The sequence below is a fragment of the Lepisosteus oculatus genome, chromosome 2 (assembly GCF_040954835.1).
Source record: "Lepisosteus oculatus isolate fLepOcu1 chromosome 2, fLepOcu1.hap2, whole genome shotgun sequence".
In the NCBI taxonomy this organism is placed as follows: Eukaryota; Metazoa; Chordata; class Actinopteri; order Semionotiformes; family Lepisosteidae; genus Lepisosteus; species Lepisosteus oculatus.
In genome coordinates, this window is record NC_090697.1 from 51,000,112 (window position 1) to 51,019,852 (window position 19,741).

Consider the following 19,741-nt stretch of genomic DNA (forward strand, 5'->3'; position numbering starts at 1 on the left):
ACAGTATATCTGTTTAGGATTTAATTCAGTAACGTTTATACTTTACTTTTTAAAGTTTCATTTATATAATTATTGCATATACGTATATATAAATATATGATATAAGCATCTTATATTGTATAAAATGATATATAAATAAAGTAAGCTTTCATATTTTGGTTATTGGTTAAAGGCTAGAAATGCTTCCCTGCTCATACAGTGTGTGTGTTCGTATGTTTTCTTCGTGTTTGAATGGGTTTCCTCCAGTTTCCCCGGTTTTCTCCCACAACCTGAAAACATACTAATTGGTTTCTGGGAAAACTGGCCCTGGTGTGATTGTCTGTGTGTGTGTTCTGCATGGTACTGGAGTCCCATCCAAGGTGTATTCTGCTTTGCACCTTATGCTTGCTGGCAACGTCTTTCATTTTTTAGCACGGTGAGACCTTAATTTACTGTTACTTCTCTGTGAGATAACTGTCCTGTCCTTACAGAATATGATGTGACACAAACAATGACTACTAAAACAACAATGACACTTTCATTTTATATATGCTATTTTATATAGTACCTTAGAGCACAAAGACATCTTAATTGGCTTCATTACTCTGCTCTCCTCCCCACTGATAGCTGATGTGTGGTGAGCGTTCTGGCGCACTATGGCTGCTGTCGCATCATCCAGGTGGATGCTGCACATTGGTGGTGGAGGAGGGGAGTCCCCATTACCTGTAAAGCGCTTTGAGTGGAGTGTCCAGAAAAGAGCTATATAAGTATAAGCAATTATTATTATTATTATTATTATTATTATTATTATTATTATTATTATTATTATTATTATTAAACAATTTAAGAGAAAGTAACAAAATCAAAAGTTCAAGTATTAACCTTATACAGTATATCTTAGGCTGAGAATCTTTTTTATCTCAGATCCTGCTGTGGATCTTTCTTGGCTTAAATTTGTTGGTTTCACTCAACCAACAGAAAAGAGCTATGGGGACCATTTTAAAGGTTAAGAGTGCAATCCCTGTCAGTCTCACAATGAGAGGATATACAGTATAGTCTCCTTGTCATGCATGGCAGACAGACGAAGTACAAGCCTTTCCACATGCCAAAAACGCCTTGGCAATCCCCTGCATACTGGATTCCATGCATGCTCATCCAGGAATTAATTATCCAACCACGTCTCTCTCTCTTCAATATTTAGACACTCTTCACCGGTTTACCTATGTTCACTTTTGAGAAGTCTTCCACAGCTTTCTCTTATGCGCGCTACTATTATTGACTCCTTGGACTACCCGACCTGGTTTTCCTAGTTTCAACTTTGCTCTTGCCTAAAGACTTGGATTTGGAATATTGGATTTAATTTTTGCTCTTACTACCTTCCTCACGGTTTCGCACAGGGTCCAACTACTCACCCCTTTCAGAAACCCTGACACCTAGCATATGAAGGAAAAGCCTCACTGCCAGCGTACTTGCTATATGAGGCAATGTCTTAATTTATTAAATTAATTTTTAATGAGGTGACAGCCATCTGTTTGGGTGTCCTTAGATATTAGTCCTCCAGGAATCAAAATAAGAAAAAGCCACCAATATAACCCCAATTCCCTAAAGCCTTTACCAGTTTATATATAAGGTTACCAGTAAAAAATTGAATCACCCGCAATTTAATTTATACCTCACCTGTTATTGCCATTATTAGCTATCACATAAGTATTTTACAATATCTGGGGCTATATTTAAGGGCCTCTTCAGCTGCTAAAGTGGAGTACAAACATTAAATACAGTTTTGCTTTATTCCCAGTTATAGTCTTTTGGGTATCTTTATCCTTGGCAACAATTCAATCTTCATTCCTTGATCAGAATGTATCATGTCAAAGCAGCAGTTCACGGTAAATGTTTGAAATTTCTGTTATTTGCTGACATCCCACTCGAGAACTCACTTTGAGAATACAAATAGATGACATTAAAACTTTTAACACTTTAACGGGTGTGTTATACTTTAGTTTAAAATTTTAAAATCAACGACATAAAATGACTATTTTTCCTTTATGTTATCCTTTGTAAAATCTAAATCTGAGAAAGAAAAGGGGGAAATAATTTTCTAAATGTGATATTCTATTGATGTTTTAGTCTGCAATCGTCTAGGCACTATCTAGCGAAATGTGAGAAAACCATTCATCTCTAGGATTTGTAAGAATTTCTTGGCTTGTGGAAGTAGAATTTGAATACAAAAAGCTATTGTTAACTTGCTACGCATGTTTTTGGAAACAAAAACTAAAACTGTTTTTAAGAATAGAATATTTGAAAAAAGCAATAAGTAATACTGTATTTCAATCTGCTTGTCAATCAATGCTTGAGAAACAGTATATGATTACTCTGAGATGGTTGATTCTGTTGAAGCACAGTTGAACCTGAGCAAAACAATGCTGATTATTCATGAAAGACATTAGCTGGGGTTCAGTAGATGTAGCCACCTCCACCACCCACACACAACAGCAAAGATTAGTGAATATTAAGAGCTTTCTTTGATATCCTGGAGCTTCTGCAGAGTCTCTGGCTTTACTGCATAGGCTATTACCCTCTGTAACATTGAATGAACACCCAGAGAGATGGGAAGATTACTGCTTCAGTGCAAGAGAGTCCTTAAAATACAAACAACACACAGGCTCATTTAGAAATAACATCCAATGCTATTTCTACTGTTGTGTTATCATTGGCAGAACTGTGTTGAGTTATGGTCTGTCATAAAAAATGGTGATATCAATGAGACTTCCTGATTGAATAGACCAACATAAACTAAACAAAAACTATACTAGCAAAATACATTTAAATTTTCAAACTGCTAGTTATGTAACTGTGCTAAGTCAAGATAAAAAGAGGAGAACTATAAAGGTTCTCTGATGTACAGTTCATTGAGAGCACAAAGCCTGTCACTGTCTCGGCAAGGACATACTGTTCAGTATGAGTACATCATTCTTGATAAATATAGTTATTTTTTTCTTGAACAACGCTTGTGTTTTTTGTTGTCTGATGTTGTTTCATGGAAAAATGTCAGCCAAAGAAAATATTCCTTTAGGCTATAATCATGGGCCCTAGTTATACTAGTGGAAAGAGGTCCATCTTTTACACATTAGATAAAGTATGTTTCATGGTTCAAGCAAAGTGCAAAATCTAGCATATGTTGGCATGTCTGCACTCTCAGCCTGACTTGAACTATAACGTCAGAAAGAAAAACATTTTTTGTGAGAGTTTACTGTGACCTGTTGCATTAGACAGTTTTACACCTCTTTCTTAAAATATTAAATAAAACTTAGGCACAGGTGCCTAAATATGTAAACAGCATTTCACTGTAAATGCGTGAAACATTGTACCTGGTGTTACAGCTCCAGGGCTTGTCAAAAATTACTGTAAACTTTTACTAATGGATACAACTCCATAAAATAATAATGAATATATAGCTCCAAATCAGTTTCACCAGAATGAAAAACCAAAATGTGCCTTATCAAAAATATGAAAAGATAACAACACAACTTGCAGGTGGTGGTTCTGTTATATTTGGTCTGGATTTATTTTATGGATGTATTTTACTCTTCTCTTCCCAATGGTGGCAAGAGTTTATTAATACTGCCTCTCACAGAGCAGTCCTTTCTATCAACATGTCAAGATCTAGGATTAGTTCTGAGCGTGGAATCAGTTCTGAGATTGGAGACTCAAATTAGTTACCAGATTTTTTTTTAAGTGTTTTAGAATTTGGTTTTGTTTGTTTGTTTGTTTGTTTGTTTGTTTTTCAGTGAGTGATTCTGACTTCAGGTGAAGTAGATGTAAGGTAGGAGAGTGTTTTTAGTTGAGCCTCAGACAGTGAACCTGTTTAAGGATTTCGAACACTGAGGTCTGAGCTTTTTCGCCTTGTTTTACCAGGAACACATGTTTCTTATTCTTAGTCTATACTATTACCTTAGTATTTTATCTTTCCAAATTTTTTTGTCCTGGTTCCTGAATTTAAAGTAGTGTTTTGGAAATGAACCTGTTCATCCCCTTTAGGAATCTGAGTACTTCATCTAAAGCCCCCTAAAGTCTTCTTAGTTCAAAGCTGGAGGGCTTAAATTCTTTTAACCTGTTGGAACAAGACATACCTTCCCGTGCCTAACTACTGGCAGCTGGGATGCCAGGTTTGTTCTGCATGAGCTGCTTATTAGGCACAATATGTATATATTCACATTTGTGGAGGTTATGTCTGGGAATATAATTCAAAATTTGAAGTAAAAACATTTTGTGAAGAAGATTGTTGAGTGAACTGATATATCTTGGTTTCAACTTTTTTACTGTTAATTACTGTTTAACCTCCTGCCTCTGTTTTACTGTGTCAATTCTCTGAGGAAATGCTTTTTTCCTGGTATTCTACTTATAATGAGATGGAAACAAGTGTTTCAGCAAGAAGAAACAAACTGAACAGCTGCAATCTCTGGTCCCATGTTGTGATCTCATTCAAAAGATATTCAAAGAGCTGAAGTTCTGAAGTAAGACATAAAGAAATTTGTAACGTGGCAGCTTTTAACACTAAGTAGACTTTTACTATTATTCTGCCATTTTTATTAGCTCATTTTTGGAATAGGAAAGGATTATTTACCCATTTTGTCTTACACATAATATCTAAGTACAGAGTTCGATGGCAATCGAGCGAGACTTGTCCTAAATTACATTTTATGAAATGCAAAAACATCAAATATGTGTATTTCACAAAACATTTTGTTGTTCCTATGACATTATTGTTTTTACTTTAGATTTACAATATATGAACTAGTTTGCACTGTGTATTTTCAATAAATATGCCATTTTATTTTTGCACCCAGAAACAAATGAGACAAACTAAGAATGCCTAAGCATTTCAAAACTCTTAGCAATATTTTTTTTCACTTTTCATTTAATTTTTTTTTCATTCCTGTAACCACATCAGAAATAATTTTATTTTATTTTTGGAGGGTGCAGTATCATGGAAAATGTGGGGTGGTCAACTTCTCTTGAAATTGAATATGAGATAAGACCACTTTATAAGCCATATGAAATTTCTTGCATTAGGAATTTATCTTTTTGCATACCCCCAGCTTGCTCTCCATGAGACACAGAGACAGGGAGAGAGCGCAAGGGTCAGAGCGCAGGATCGACCATTTATACAGTGCCCCTAGAGCAGCTGGGGTTAAGGGCCTTGTTTAGGGGTCCAATAGAAAAGGATTCCTCTGCTGGCCATGGGATTTGAACCTGCAACCTTCCAGCCACAGGCACAGACCCCTCGCCACAATGCCACCACTCCTCCTATAATCCAGGCTGGTTGGTCTTTGATGAATTGAGTTTTGTTCAATTAACAAACTTCATTGTCAATATACTCTGTACCTTATTGCTATTTTGTTCCTCGCCAGTCTATCCTGTTCCACATGTTCTGTTGCTGATTCTTAGATAATCATTTCCATGTTCGCTAACCTCTCCACCTAAACAGCTTCTGAATTAATTTCGCAGAGTTGTTCTTGTGGATCAAACTGGAATTACCCATAGATGGAAACAACTTAGAAATGTCTATTAAATCTGACTAATGTGAAATTGGAAATTGCATTGATGCCACCGTTGCTCCTAGGTTGGTTTTGTTTCCAGTGGTCACTTCAGCTATTGTCTGTGACAGATTGGCTTCCCTTTTGCACTTTCTGGCAGACATCTTTAAGAAATATCTTCTTCAGAGCTATTATGGTACCGGAACATTTTGTTTGCATGAAAATGGATACATAGACAGAAACCACACCAGAGGCTCATGCAAAACACATGTAACACACTCCCAGCAAGCAACTGAATAATAAATCAGTAGTGATATACAGAATCCCCTAATGGAGGAAAGCTGGCTAAGGAATACCCCTCTTCTATATCACCCTGCACTGTAGATCTCATTAAAATGACACATTGCATTATTTATTCTCAGTCAATTAATAATGCATTTTTCATTTGCTAAACATCAAAAGCAGTGTTTATCAGCTACTATGTCCAAACTCAGCACACCAGATCACAAAAATGACAACATCTGCCTTATCAGTTTCCTATTTTGCCTGGCAACTTCAGTAATAAATGGATATAGAAGCTAAGAAGCTAAGCCAAGGAGCTAAGCTAAGAATATACAGAATTCAGATGCTCAAAGTTCCACTATCACCTGGACTGAAAAAGTATACATGTACATCTTGCAGACTGAAATTCAAGCTCTCTGAGTTTATAGAGTTCAGGTGTTTAGTTTAGATTTTCATCAGCTCATACATTAACATATACTGTTTAATTTTATGTCAAGTCAACTAGTGGTTCATAAAATACTTAATCTATTTGGTAGTCATGCAGAAAGCATGAGAAGTCTCAACACACTTCTATAGTCAACTAAGTGGCGTTGAAGAGTTAACCGCACTCTCATTGTGACTGAGCTCACAATGACCTCAGTCACAAAACTTACTTTGCTTTAGTTTTTCAGTTTCTTATTATTTGTGTTTTCCTTTTTGGTAATTTTGTATAGAAAATATTTGGATCACTGCAGCTGTTCAGTGCTTGCTGCTGTTCAAAGCCAGATGTGCAGCAGTAATACTTCACAGAAATGAAGGGTGGAGTGGTCAATAGTCCTGGACTTAAAGAGCTACAATCCTGAACTTTCTGTAGATGGTGTTAAATAGTTAATTGTGGTAGACATGGAAAAGCTTAACTTTCATTGATGAATCAGATAATTGTTGAGGTCAATAAAAGCTCAAGTGAAACAAAAATCAGAAAAAAAATTGTCTCGCCATTACCAGGTTTGTAGATTCCTATCTTAATGACTGTGAGTAAATTTCAACAGAAAATGTTGCAATCAAGAGAGAGATGCAGGAACTTACTTTAACACACCAACACAGAATTGGGATAATGTAATTCTACTAATATATGAAAAATGGTTCATATTTGATACAAAATTACTGAACAATGCATTTCAAGCTATATTTTACAAAGTTGCAATATGAGAAATTGTAAGTTTAATTTCAAATTCAAATTTGAAGTTATTATTCTGTTTCATTTTCATTTGCATTTTGTTTCTTAACGGGCAAATATGATGTAGACATTCACAGATGTTTTGGGAAAAGAAAAGTTTAACAGCAAGTCATGATTTTGCCATCTTGCTGCATCTAACAGAGAGCATATTGTTGTACACATTCAAAAGTCAAAAGACTTTAAAAAATGATTAAAGTTTACTTTCAAAGAAAAATATTTTCTTTCCACAAAATGGGGGATTTATGAGGTATCATAATCTGCATGAGAAAGAATATGGATGCATAGCATACATAAAATATGTCATTCACTAAATATGTAACAAAAAATAAATATATGAACCCACTGCAAAACAATGGATTATTAAATGTATCTGAAAAACGAGAATACTCATAATTTTTAAACGAGATTTGAATTGGGAAAAGCAAGCAAAGACAATTGACCAAAATACATTAAGATTTGATCATTCTTACTTTATTCCAACACATGACCCAGTTTTCCCCTAGAGTATAAGACATTAAAGTCATACAACTTCAAATACTTTAGCTTTTGTAAAACAAAAACACTCTTCTAGCTATACCCCAATGAACCTTATTAGGTTTCAGTTAACCCATTAGATACAATTATTTCATCTTTTGTAAATCAGTTCTACTAACTTGTCAACAAACTAGTACAGAGCTAGAAAACCTTTATAACAGACAAAAGGAAACAGAAAAACAAATGACAGATTTTTTAGATATGAATACTTTTTTTCCATTCAGATAGCTTTATTCAAAGCAACACACTTTTGCAGTGAAATTTTATCCAGTTTGCAAATGTATCTTTGTGTCAGTACCTATATATTTTTAAGTTCTTTTCAAGCAGGTTGCATGAACAGGAGAAGGTGGTATTGTGCATGCCTACCTTTCACTGTGGAGCTTAAAGCAAAAAGTGGAATGAAAAGAACGAAGAGAGTCCATTCTGTAGTTGGAGACATGGTGAGTAGTTTGAGAATCCTTTAGTTCGATGCTGCAATGAACAAGAATCAGGCAGTCTCAGCAGTGGCTGCAGCTTCTCGGAGGACAGCCACAATTTAGTTCTCCACCATTTCTCTCCTTCTGGCTCCCTCTTCTGGGAGCTGGTGGGATCATGACTTGATCCCATTTATTTTGTGTTGGTCTGGAAGGCATCAAGGCAGCAGGTTCAGTGGGTGAGAGGTTTATCTGAAAATACTTTTAAGAGTGCAGCACTTACATGCTCTATTTATGCACAAGTTCTGATAACAGAAACAATAAGGGGTCAGATGTACGGGCTCTCTGTCAAAACATGTCTCATGAGTTACAGAGGTGTGGCAATCTTAAAAAAAGACTTTATCTCTAAAATCAACTGTATGCCTTATTTGCACGTACTGTACAACTACAGTGCCCTACAAAAGTACATGAATAGCAACATTGTAACTGTTATTTTTGCTTTGTAGTCAATATTTTTTTGTGATCATGACATTAATTCTCTGGTCATGTGAGTGTGTGTTTGTGTCTGTGTGTGTGCCCTGTGATGGACTGGAGTCCTGTTCAGGGTCTATCCTGCCTTGCACCCGTTACTTGCTAGGATAGGTTCCGGTTCCCTAACAACCCTATATTGGATAAAATGGTTTGAAAATAGATGGAAAGAAGGATGTGTGGACATTCATGCAAGTCACACAAGTTGTATTTTGGAAAAAATTCAAGCATGCATTTGATCATATTAGAACAAAAACATTCTTTGTGAAATCACTTTGTGGAACACATTCCATTTTACTATATTGCCTTACAATATTAATATTTGTTGAATTACTAAAATGGTGTATTCATTATTTGAAGTGAATATTTTTAATCCAAACATGAGTGCTTAAATTCAAAACTTTAATTGCTGAAAGAAGTTAAATCTCAGCAAAGACTAGAAAATCAAAAACTAAAATATGCCGATTACATAAATACCAAAGTCAATATTGGGTGCAAGCACCTACAGAATGGCATCAATTACATCTGTGAGTCTTTTTGGATATGTACCTATTAATCTAGCATGGTCCAATTCTCAACCAATCAATTTTCTTCTCTGTAAATTGCTCAAATTCTGTAAAGTTGGTTGAGGAACACTGCTAGATAACAGTTTTCAAGTCTGTCGATTTTCTATCACATTCAGATCAAGACTTTGGCCACTCATAGCCACTCACTTTCTTCTTGTTGAGCCATTCCATTAGAACTCTAATGGATAATTATTAGTCTGATGAGCCCCCTTTATGTGCATCTTTTTTGGCACTCTGCCTTAATCAGTCTCAGAGACAGACATCTCTCACACTTGCGCCTCTCCCACCTCCTCATCTTCTCTTGCCAGCCAGCCTTTCAACTCGTGATCCAACAACTTCAAAGCCTTGATGGGTGTCGCTTTCTCACTTCTTCTGGAAAAAGGCCAGCTCCCTTAACCTGCCATGACCTGTCCCCCCTTCCATAGAACTTCCTAATGTCAGTGGCTGCTTTCTCACTCATTATCTCTCTCTCTCCCTCTTCCCTAGTCTTTTTTCTGCTTTACCTTTAGTAGAACATTACTGCTATTCCTTCTTTTTTTGGGTAATCAAAAAGTGTTCATCCATTCAGTTGCAGCAAACGTCAGCAAGTGGCAAACCACGAGTTCCTAATCAACTTCCACATCTGGTCATAGATTTCCCGATGGCCTTCGGTTATTTCCGGGTCAACTCAGAGTCTGCTGAAGACTACCACACAATTCTAATTTCATCTTAATTGGGCTTTGTTGGCTCTACTGTCACCTGTTCACTGATCATACCTGGTTCTTATTCACTCCACGCATATTCTCCAATCTGTCTTCTTCTGAAACCTCGTGTATTTGAACTGATGTCATCAAAAAAAGTAGCTTCACCTTCACATTCTAATCTTTTCAGCAGCCTTCCTACTTCATTTCTGGCAAGTGGGGGATTTGGCCGACTTGACCTTACTGGTGTCATTTCTTAAACTGGGCCAGTTAATGTCAAACACTAAAGTACTGTACCATGCTTTTATTTTCATCATATTGTTGTGTTAAATAGAATTTGACCCAAATACTGACCTCACTGAGGGGCCTTACAGAGACAGGTGTGTTCTGACATTATTGCACACAGTGGCCATTCAGCAAATTGAGTAATTTGCCAAATTAATTTTGTACTTCTGAACCTTCAAAGAAATCGCCTAACCAAATTTAGGAATGCAGAGCTGGAATCGAGAGGTACTGTATGCAATGACTCCACTGAAAAAGGCAGTCTGCAGCCCAAGTCAGAGGTTGTTGTGCAAATCTTCAGCTGAGCAAAAGAGCTGCTGATGGGAGACAAGCATCCAAAGGAAAGCAGGAATCCAGTTTACTTTGGGTCTGAGCCGTGGGTCTCAGAGAGCAGATGGAACTGTTTGGGGGAAAACATCAGGGGCTGACGCCACACCCAGACGGATGCCTGTGGGGAGGAGGGGGATGGAAAGAGAAAGGTTACCCATTGCTGTCACTTCCTAACACTGGGGGTGGAAAAGGCTGTGAAGGAGAAGCACAGACTTGACACAGAAGGGCGCAGTGGGTGTCAGTGGCCAAGAGGTCTCCTAGGGGGATAGCAGAAAGACAGGATTGGGAAAGGCAAAGACACAAAAACAAGAAAGATATTGCTGTGGCTGAAAGGCAGGGTGAGTAAGACACCTGGCATGGAAGGAGGACAGAGAGAGAAGAAAGTAAGAAAGGGTGAGAGAGGGCAGGAGAAGACCGGGTCATGATTGTATTGAAAATTGTATGCGAGAGAAAGAAGCTGAAAGAAGTGTTGATTATGAAGATAGCTGTTTTCCATTAAGAACGGAGTAGTAAATATTGAAAAGATTCTTCTTTAAGATGGCACAAGAAAAGGTGTCTCCAGGCTCCTTCAGTGAACCACTGTCCAGTTCCTGGATCAGGCTTTTTTTCTTCTTAATCTGCTTCTAGTGCACAAAGTCTAATCTGTTCTAGAAAAAAGTGAAATATTGTTACATACTTCGTCCTTGCATTCACACTTCTGAGCACTGGCATACAGTGGTTAGCAATTTAAGACAAGGCTTTTATACCTTGTCTTTCAAAGAGAAGTCCAAAACCTCATGTATGCCATTTTAGTGATGTCACTAAAATGATGCACACCCCATGGAAAGGGTAGAAAATAGTACCACATTACTTTCAGTTCTTTCCCAAAGTTTACTTTCTCTGGTGCACAAGTCTCTTGGTTTTCACAAGTGTAAAACAGGTGAAGTAGAAATGGGGTTACCAGAAGGCAGACACTAAATGAGATGTGGATTCCAAGCTTCTTATTACACAAGAATAGTGCACCCAGTGGAAATGGGCATGACAACAGCTTGATGACATCATTGAGAAGATTCATATTCTCTGTAAAGACAAGTGTCACACGACTACCTGATTTAGGGCAACCATTAAAATGGCACTATGGCTTCCTATGGAAGACTATGTAGAGGAAGTATCCCCTGTAAATATATATTTCATTATATTTCATTTTAAAATAATAATAATAATTGCTTACACTTATTGTATATAGCGCTTTTCTAGACATTCCACTCAAAGCACTTTACAGGTAATGGGGACTCCCCTCCACCATCACCAATGTGCAGCCCCACCTGGATGATGCGACGGCAGCCATAGTGCGCCAGAACGCTCACCACACATCAGCTATCAGTGGGGAGGAGAGCAGAGAAATGAAGCATATTCATAGATGGGGATTATTAGGAGGCCATGATTGGTAAGGGCCAATGGGAAATTTGGCCAGGACGCCAAAGTTGGCCGGGGTTTTACGTCTCATCCAAAGGAAGGCGCTTGTTTACAGTATAGTGTCCCCATCACTTTACTGGGGCATTAGGACCCACACAGACTGCAGAGTGAGCAACCCCTGCTGGCCCCACTAACACCTCGTCCTGCAGCTACCTTAGTTTTTCCCAGGAGGTCCCCCAGTGCTGACAAGGCTCACACCTGCTTAGCTTCAGTGGGTTGCCAGTTGTGAGCGGGTGATATGGCTGCTGGCCTAAAAAAGATTGCCTGTGTTAAAAGTAATAATTTATAACTAAAAATGCAAAAGTGAAGAAAACCTTTTACAAAAGACAGGATTGTGAATTATCCCACAGGCACTTTCCAGTATTTGATCCTGGATTTTGAGGTTTGGAGCCAATAGGGGGCACTGGTATGTCAGGTATATTTTCAGCTACAATCTTAAGAAAGCAATTAGTTTTTAGAAGATAAACTAAAGGATTACAGATGTTGAGCACATGATAGTTAAACTTTAATATTGTTGTTTGTTTAAAAGTTATCTTTTTATGTAGTCTAACTGTGTATTCAGTGGTGTGAAAAAGTGTTTGCTCCCTTCCTGATTTCTTATTTTTTTGCATGTTTGTCACACTGAAATGTTTCAGATCATCAAACAAATTGAAATATTAGACAAAGATAACACGAGTAAACACAAAATACAGTTTTTAAATGAAGGTTTTTATTATTAAGGGAAAAAAAATCACTTTTTCACACAGGGCCATGTAGGTTTGGAGTTTTTTTCCCTAAATAATAAAAACCTTCATTCAAAAACTGCATTTTGTGTTTACTTGTGTTATCTTTGTCTAATATTTCAATTTGTTTGATGATCTGAAACATTTCAGTGTGACAAACATCCAAAAAAATAAGAAATCAGGAAGGGGGCAAACACACCACTGTATATAAATGTTTCTGTTGTTTTATACAATTACTAATTCCAAAGATATGGATATCCAATTTTATTTTCAATTATAAACATTTTTATTTCAAGTTAAGATACCTTACCAAGAATCCATTAATACATAAGAAGCTAGAAAGGTAAGTAAATATGAAAATTTTCCCACCACATTAGAATAAAAAATAATCATGGAAATAAATTTGATTTCTACATCTTTGCTAAATCAGTTGCTAAAAAGTTGTATGTTTCTGATCAACATCTTTCTTCATCAGTTTAGGAAGAAGCATTGCAATATAATTGCTATTGTTCAAAACTTCTTGTTGCACTATGATTACATTTCTCTCTAAAGAGCTAGAGAATATTTTTTTACCGCAAATGTCCTAAAACAAATTGTAAACAAAAACTTTGAGTACAATGTAAAAACCTCCTGTTTTCTCAGTCATTAATTTGTGCCCTTCAGTTCATCCACCTCTAAAAATATTTCCATTTGTATGTTCTGTAGCAAAAGAGTCAACAAGGAAAAACAGCCAATTTCCAAAAACAAGGCACCAGCCAAGCTCCTGTAGTGACTAGATAGGGATAATTCTGTGTAAATCCTTAAGTCTGAACAATTTTGTTTGTGGTACACATTCACTATTAACACAAACTACTAAATTACAAATCTATGAATATCAGAATACTCATTCCCTTGCTTGTTTTCTGGCACATCCTATCTTTTGTTTAGAAATTCACTGCACAGAAAAAGAAATTGTATGAAAATTCATGTAGCTACAGTACAATCCATGCTTTAGCCTGTTATCAGCCATGTAAAACAGCAAAAAAGATAGATGTATTATTAGATATTTTCGAGGTGGGTAAAGGAAAGGAGACAACATATTAAATGGTTTTACTTCATTAATTATTTTTACTTTAAGACATATACAGTACAGGTATATAAAGTTGTTTTTTCAAATTTGACCTAAGCATTTTGGCACTGTGCAGTAAAAGTATAAAGGTGCTTCTGCAATGTTTCACTTCACATGTCTTATTTATATAACTTCACCATAATAAAAATGTAAATATGCATATAACAAAATAATTATAGTTGATGTCAAACCTGGGATTAATAATATCAGGTTATTATTCAATAAGTATTTTTCCACTGTTTCAATGTTTTAAATCCAAAAAATGTGAAAGTTGTTCTTAAAACTTTATGACCATGCATTATGAATGGAGGCAGTGTGAAGGGGAATGAACACTAGTGGTATACAAGTCTGATATTAGAGAGGAGTCCCTTTTGTGCTTACTAGACAACAACAGTCTTATCCCCAACAAGTGCAATATGGACCATGCTTACTTATTTATTAGGTGTTATTTAACAGGAGACTGTAGAGGCAGTTCTGCAGTGAGAAAGCTGAAGAACAGTGGGATACACTGCAAGGCTGTAACCAAATCCAAGAGTTTGTGTGGGATCATGATGTATCCAAGTTAAGCTAGAGCTGTTTTAAGATATCCACACCACCAGCATTCAGTTACATCTTCTGAGAGTGGACACACGAACCCAGGATGCTGTTGTATTGTTTCCTTTTCAAAATAAATGCTTGCACTTCTTTTGTAATATAATAAACAGAATTTCCATTCACCGTAGTGTCTTGGGATGATAATTAGGTTCTTTTATTGTTGTTTCTAGCAGAAACAAGCAGTGTTTATAATGCTATTCATCTAAATGTCAGTTATTCTAAATTTATTAACAAACACTGAAACTTTATTTTACAACAGAACTTGGACCAGTAGGGTTTCTTATTTTTCCCCCTCATTAAAGTGATAAATTAAGGTTTTTCCTATACTGTATGTATCTTATTCTTATGTAATTATAAAAGGAGAATCCATAGTCATGTGTATGAGAGAGCTGCTAAAATATTTTACCTTAAACTGGTTATTCTATACAGGCATTCTATCTGGAGGATAGTAATTTTCTCTGATTAATCACATTTTCTGCAAATCCCATCTTCAGCATAATTGTCAAAAGATAGGAATTCAAGTCAAAGTGCCAACCCAAGTTAAAAATTAAAACATTACATTTCAGCTAGAACATTTCATTTCAGTGGTAAAAATAACAGAGCTACTGTACACTATGAAATGCATTTTAATTTAATTGTATATCCCTGACTAATGTCACAGAGGGATTTCCAAAGATTTGGAGCAGAGAAAAGCTTAATTGAAGACTTGTCCTGTACAACGTTATGATAATGGAGAAAAGCAGACATCCACCAACTGGTTAACATGGCATTCAAGTGAGAGACTGAAATATAAACCAGAATTTACTGCATCCAGCATAACCCCTAAACTCTACATATTCTTAGCAAGAATAGAATGCCCATTAACAAATGAGAAGAGAATACAAATGTTGAAAAATAAATTAATTATTTAGGACAAATTCTGTTTTGGTGACATTTAAAAAAAAGTTGCCATCGAGCGAGTTCATTATTTTAGTCAGTCACAATTCTAGTACAGTATATCCACTGCTCTGTGTGGTACTCAAAGCACAAGTAAATGTGGGTATCGTATCATCAGCACAGAAGGAAAATGAATGGGACCTAAGAACCAGAGTCAAAAGGTAAACAAACTCACAATACCAGAGAACACACATGGCAGCATCAGATAGGGACCTACAGTAAGAAAAGTGTATTTATTGCTTACCAGTACAGGGCAAGTGAAGAGTACCTAATCAATCTGTGCCAAGATGTTCTTGAGAAACTGGTCAATGTCATACAAAATCAGACTGAAGCGTTCCCCAATGTGGTTATGTTACTTAATAGCAATAAAGTATATATGATTTGTGTTGACTTTTACTGAAATAAATAACTATTGTTATTTTATTCTGCCAGAGCACTGCATAATTATGTCTTCATCACTTCACTTCAGTGTCATGTATATTTTGCATCTCATCAATTTAAAACTGAAAATAAATCTTTACATTTTTGTTTACTGTCAATTTGTTTCTTCATAGACTTCATGGTTTCTTCTAATACCATTTTCTGCTGCATCTTACAGATATCTGCACTGCTGTTTTTCTGTTCCAGAGTGTGCTCCAGCTCTTAATTTACATACTGTAAATACATATTTGTTTGATAAGTAACATATTTCATGCTAAACACTTGAATCAGTTTATCTTGAAATGGGTTGTCAGGATCGTGTTATGGAACATAGATGCAGAGCATAGCATAGCTGATTTGAGGCCATTGTAGTGCCATGTGAAAGGGAATTAACCTAAATATTCCTTATTGCTTCATATGTGATGCTCTGGCTGCTCAGAGATCTCCATGGAATTAATAAATCCATAAACCCACGAGGCTGTACCTTATTGAACAGGCTAATATATCAGCAATGAATGTTGTTTGTAGTCCCTATTCTTTTGATTTATGGGCAAAAAATAGCTTCAAAGTAGATAAGGCAATCATACTGCATATCCTATAAGAAAAAGCATTGGAAAGCCTATATATAAGTCTAAAGTGCAAAACTCAGAACTTATCAGAAGTGAATGTCTCAATTTTTATAATACAGTAATATGTACTGAAGAACTAATATTTAAAAATATTTACTGCTGATATTTTGTGGGCAAATATATTGTACTATATCTGTGGGTATAATATAATATAATATAATTATGTTAGACATAATATAATAATACTACAAATTATGTCAGTAAATAAAAGACTGATAGGATACTTTGACAAAGTTTATTTACCCAGAAACACACACAAATTAATTGTGTTGAGAACAAGGTAGCGTCTTATTTTTTCCATCGCTCAATTGACCTCAATGACTACCACAAATATAAAAATGAATGAAACTTTAGCCTGTGCAATTTATGTCAGTTAATACTTTTAAGTGGTATCTCCCATTATAACAAATCCTGCTAATGACAACAATAACATGAAGTACAGGAAAACTCCCAATCTTACCTTAGAACAGAGCTGTGTGCCGAGTTTGTTTCAACTAAACCATTTCAGTTTCATGGAATCTTCCTCTGATGGGAAGGTGGGGTCTTCTGTCAGACATAACCTATAAGGTTCTATAGGCTTTTCATGTTAATTAAGATCACTGTCCTGGGAGCTGAGTGCTCATTAGTGAAGAAGCTAATAAAGATTAAAATACAATCTTGATCCGTGTCTACATGCACTTGGCTGACACAGTTTTGACTTTCTGATTGTAGAAAAGTCTTGTGGAGCAGTTGTCAAATGAAGCTCCTCAAAAATGGAACCATACTTCCATTCGCTCAACAAAAATGTTTTCACAGTTCAAAGATTGCCTCTTTAAATTTCTCCACATAAGGAAGACATTGGAATCCATGTTCAGTATTCACTTAGTAATCCATCTATAGTGCCTTACATCACAGTTTTAGATTATTTTTTTAGAGCACTATCACAGATATCTTAATAGTATCACCAGTAAAAAACATGGGAAGAAAGAAGTTAAAATATGTACAGTATTATATTATTATCCATTACAGGATGGAATATTATATTACTCTCTGTATTACAATTCATAGAGCATTGTGATTCAGCAAGATGTAATGTATATTTATACCCTTAATTCATAATAAACCACACTTGTCTGCATAATTAGTTTAAATGACTTAACTAGTATTTGTTCAAATGAGCCTTTTCAGATCATGGATTGAAAGAATTGTTTTAGGTTTGTTGTATGTATCACAAAACCAATTGGTAGAATAGGAGGTTCCTTATGCATAAACATGAATATCACAGAACACAGAGTAGCACAGGGACAACCCAAAAGACATAATCCAGGGGCTTTGTCAAATAGGGAGGCAAAGAGCCTGGTAATAAGGGAAATCCAAAAAGACAACCCAAAAACAAAATCCAAAAGGCAGGAGCAAAATTAGGAATCAGGAGATCAGTCAAAAGGTTTAGAAACACACAAGAGAGTCCTACTGGAGGCTTTTCAATAGTGAACAAGGGTTGGTGTATGAGGGAACTTTAAATACTGAAAGGAAAGGGATGTGGTTGGATAATTGGTTCCGGAGTGAAAATTTGTGGAATCTGGTGCACGTGGGAATGTGATGGGTTCAATTAGGAATGAGATTATGAAACAGTGGTTCTGGGAATGCAACGCCGTTTGTGAGGGAGAGTGTGGGGCGTGACAGGAATGGAACGGCATTTGTGAGGGAGAGTGTCAGATGTGACAGTATGAATGTACTTTGTTGAAAATCAAGTCTTTTTATTATCAACATTTCTTGTTTCTTCAGCACAAAACCTAGTACAGCACAATTATCAACTATATTTCATCTTCCATATGTGCAAAATATAAATTGCCTGGTTAATTAGGAAGGACAAAGACTGGTTAGGGCTGGAGAGTGGGAAAGTAACTAACATATTTTAACTTTTCTAATGTGAGACATTTTATCTTGTTTCTAGAACAGCTTTTAAATTTATTCAAGACAGAGATTATTGTCTCAGATTATGGTTTTCAGTAATAAACAGCTGTATTCAGGAGTTTCAAGCAGCACAAAACAGAACTTAGTGTTTTTATTGTGGCAAATGGGAAAAGTATTACCGGCACTCAAAGAAGACATCCCTCACTGTTCTGTCTTCCAGAGACCTCCTCAGTCCTGATGGGAAGGTCTGGTATCTGCGTACTTCCAGTGGCAGAGGTGCAGAGGGGATCTTATTCTTCTTCACAGAGGGCAGGTCTCTAATACAGACAGCACTGTTATCTCCTACTGGTACCATAATGTCTCTTCTCATCTGTAAGAAACTTATTTCCACAGCCACCCCCCAAAAATCTCCATATTTCTATGCATATGTACATCTTTGAAAAATATCTCTTCATATAGTAAATATGTTTCCCAGGTTTAATTTGAAACACCTTCATTACTGGCTTTCAAAACTCAACAAAAATTAAATGCAGTTGCATTCACTTCTGTAAAGACCAGAAAAAAATGGCTAATATCTATAGCATGGTTTCTGTAAGACCAAAGCTATTTTGATAGTTTTCAATATTTTTAAAATAATCTGTAGTAATTGGAACACATTTAATAATAATAATAATAATTGCTTACACTTATATAGCGCTTTTCTGGACACTCCACTCAAAGCGCTTTACAGGTAATGGGGACTCCCCTCCACCACCACCAATGTGCAGCATCCACCTGGATGATGCGACGGCAGCCATAGTGCGCCAGAACGCTCACCACACATCAGCTATCAGTGGGGAGGAGAGCAGAGTAATGTAGCCAATTCATAGAGGGGGATTATTAGGAGGCCATGATTAGTAAGGGCCAATTGGAAATTTGGCCAGGACACCGGGGTTACACCCCTACTCTTTTCGAGAAGAGCCCTGGGATTTTTAATGACCACAGAGAGTCAGGACCTCGGTTTTACGTCTCATCCGAAGGACGGCGCCTGTTTACAGTATAGTGTCCCCATCACTATACTGGGGCATTAGGACCCACATGGACCACAGGGTGAGCGCCCCCTGCTGGCCCCACTAACACCTCTTCCAGCAGCAACCTTAGTTTTTCCCAGGAGGTCTCCCTTCCAGGTACTGACCAGGCTCACACCTGCTTAGCTTCAGTGGGTTGCCAGTTGTGAGTTGCAGGGTGATATGGCTGCTGACGGCCATATAAACAGACAATTTCTATTGTCTAAGTTTACATTTGTGCACCATTGATCAAGTTCACATTAATGAAATACTGTATGCAATCTTTCAGACTTATGCATTTCAGAACACCCTCACCTTCACTGAAGTGTCATAGTGTTATTCTATTTCATAGAATTATCTTACTACTTGTCCCGATACTTCAATATGCTGCAGAAAACACATTAGTAGGAAACAGTCTCTCTAGGTCTATTAAAGAGACATGCTGTTAGTTCCTATCAATAGCTCCTCAAAATCTCTCATAAATGTCTGCATTTTAGTATCAAGACAGGATGGATTGGATACTGTACAAACCTCACTATTTCAACATAATAGTATATCAGAAATGCTCAAATGTATAGCACAATGCCATTG

General features: G+C 36.5%; 1 protein-coding gene across 4 annotated transcripts in view; it reads right to left on the reverse strand.

Moving 5' to 3' along the window:
• Positions 1 to 18,366, reverse strand: part of fndc1 (fibronectin type III domain containing 1) — an 87,332-nt gene extending 68,966 nt beyond the window's left edge. The window contains exon 1 of one of the 4 annotated variants that reach the window (XM_069178874.1): positions 18,284 to 18,366. In XM_069178874.1, coding sequence (XP_069034975.1) covers positions 18,284 to 18,302 — 19 coding nt within the window. In that variant the 5' untranslated portion in view covers positions 18,303 to 18,366. Of the gene's footprint in view, positions 1 to 7,914; positions 8,249 to 18,283 lie in introns of those variants that run through there. The other 3 variants (XM_069178872.1, XM_069178887.1, XM_015347874.2) reach the window with 3 other exon arrangements.
• Positions 18,367 to 19,741: the final 1,375 nt, after the last annotated feature.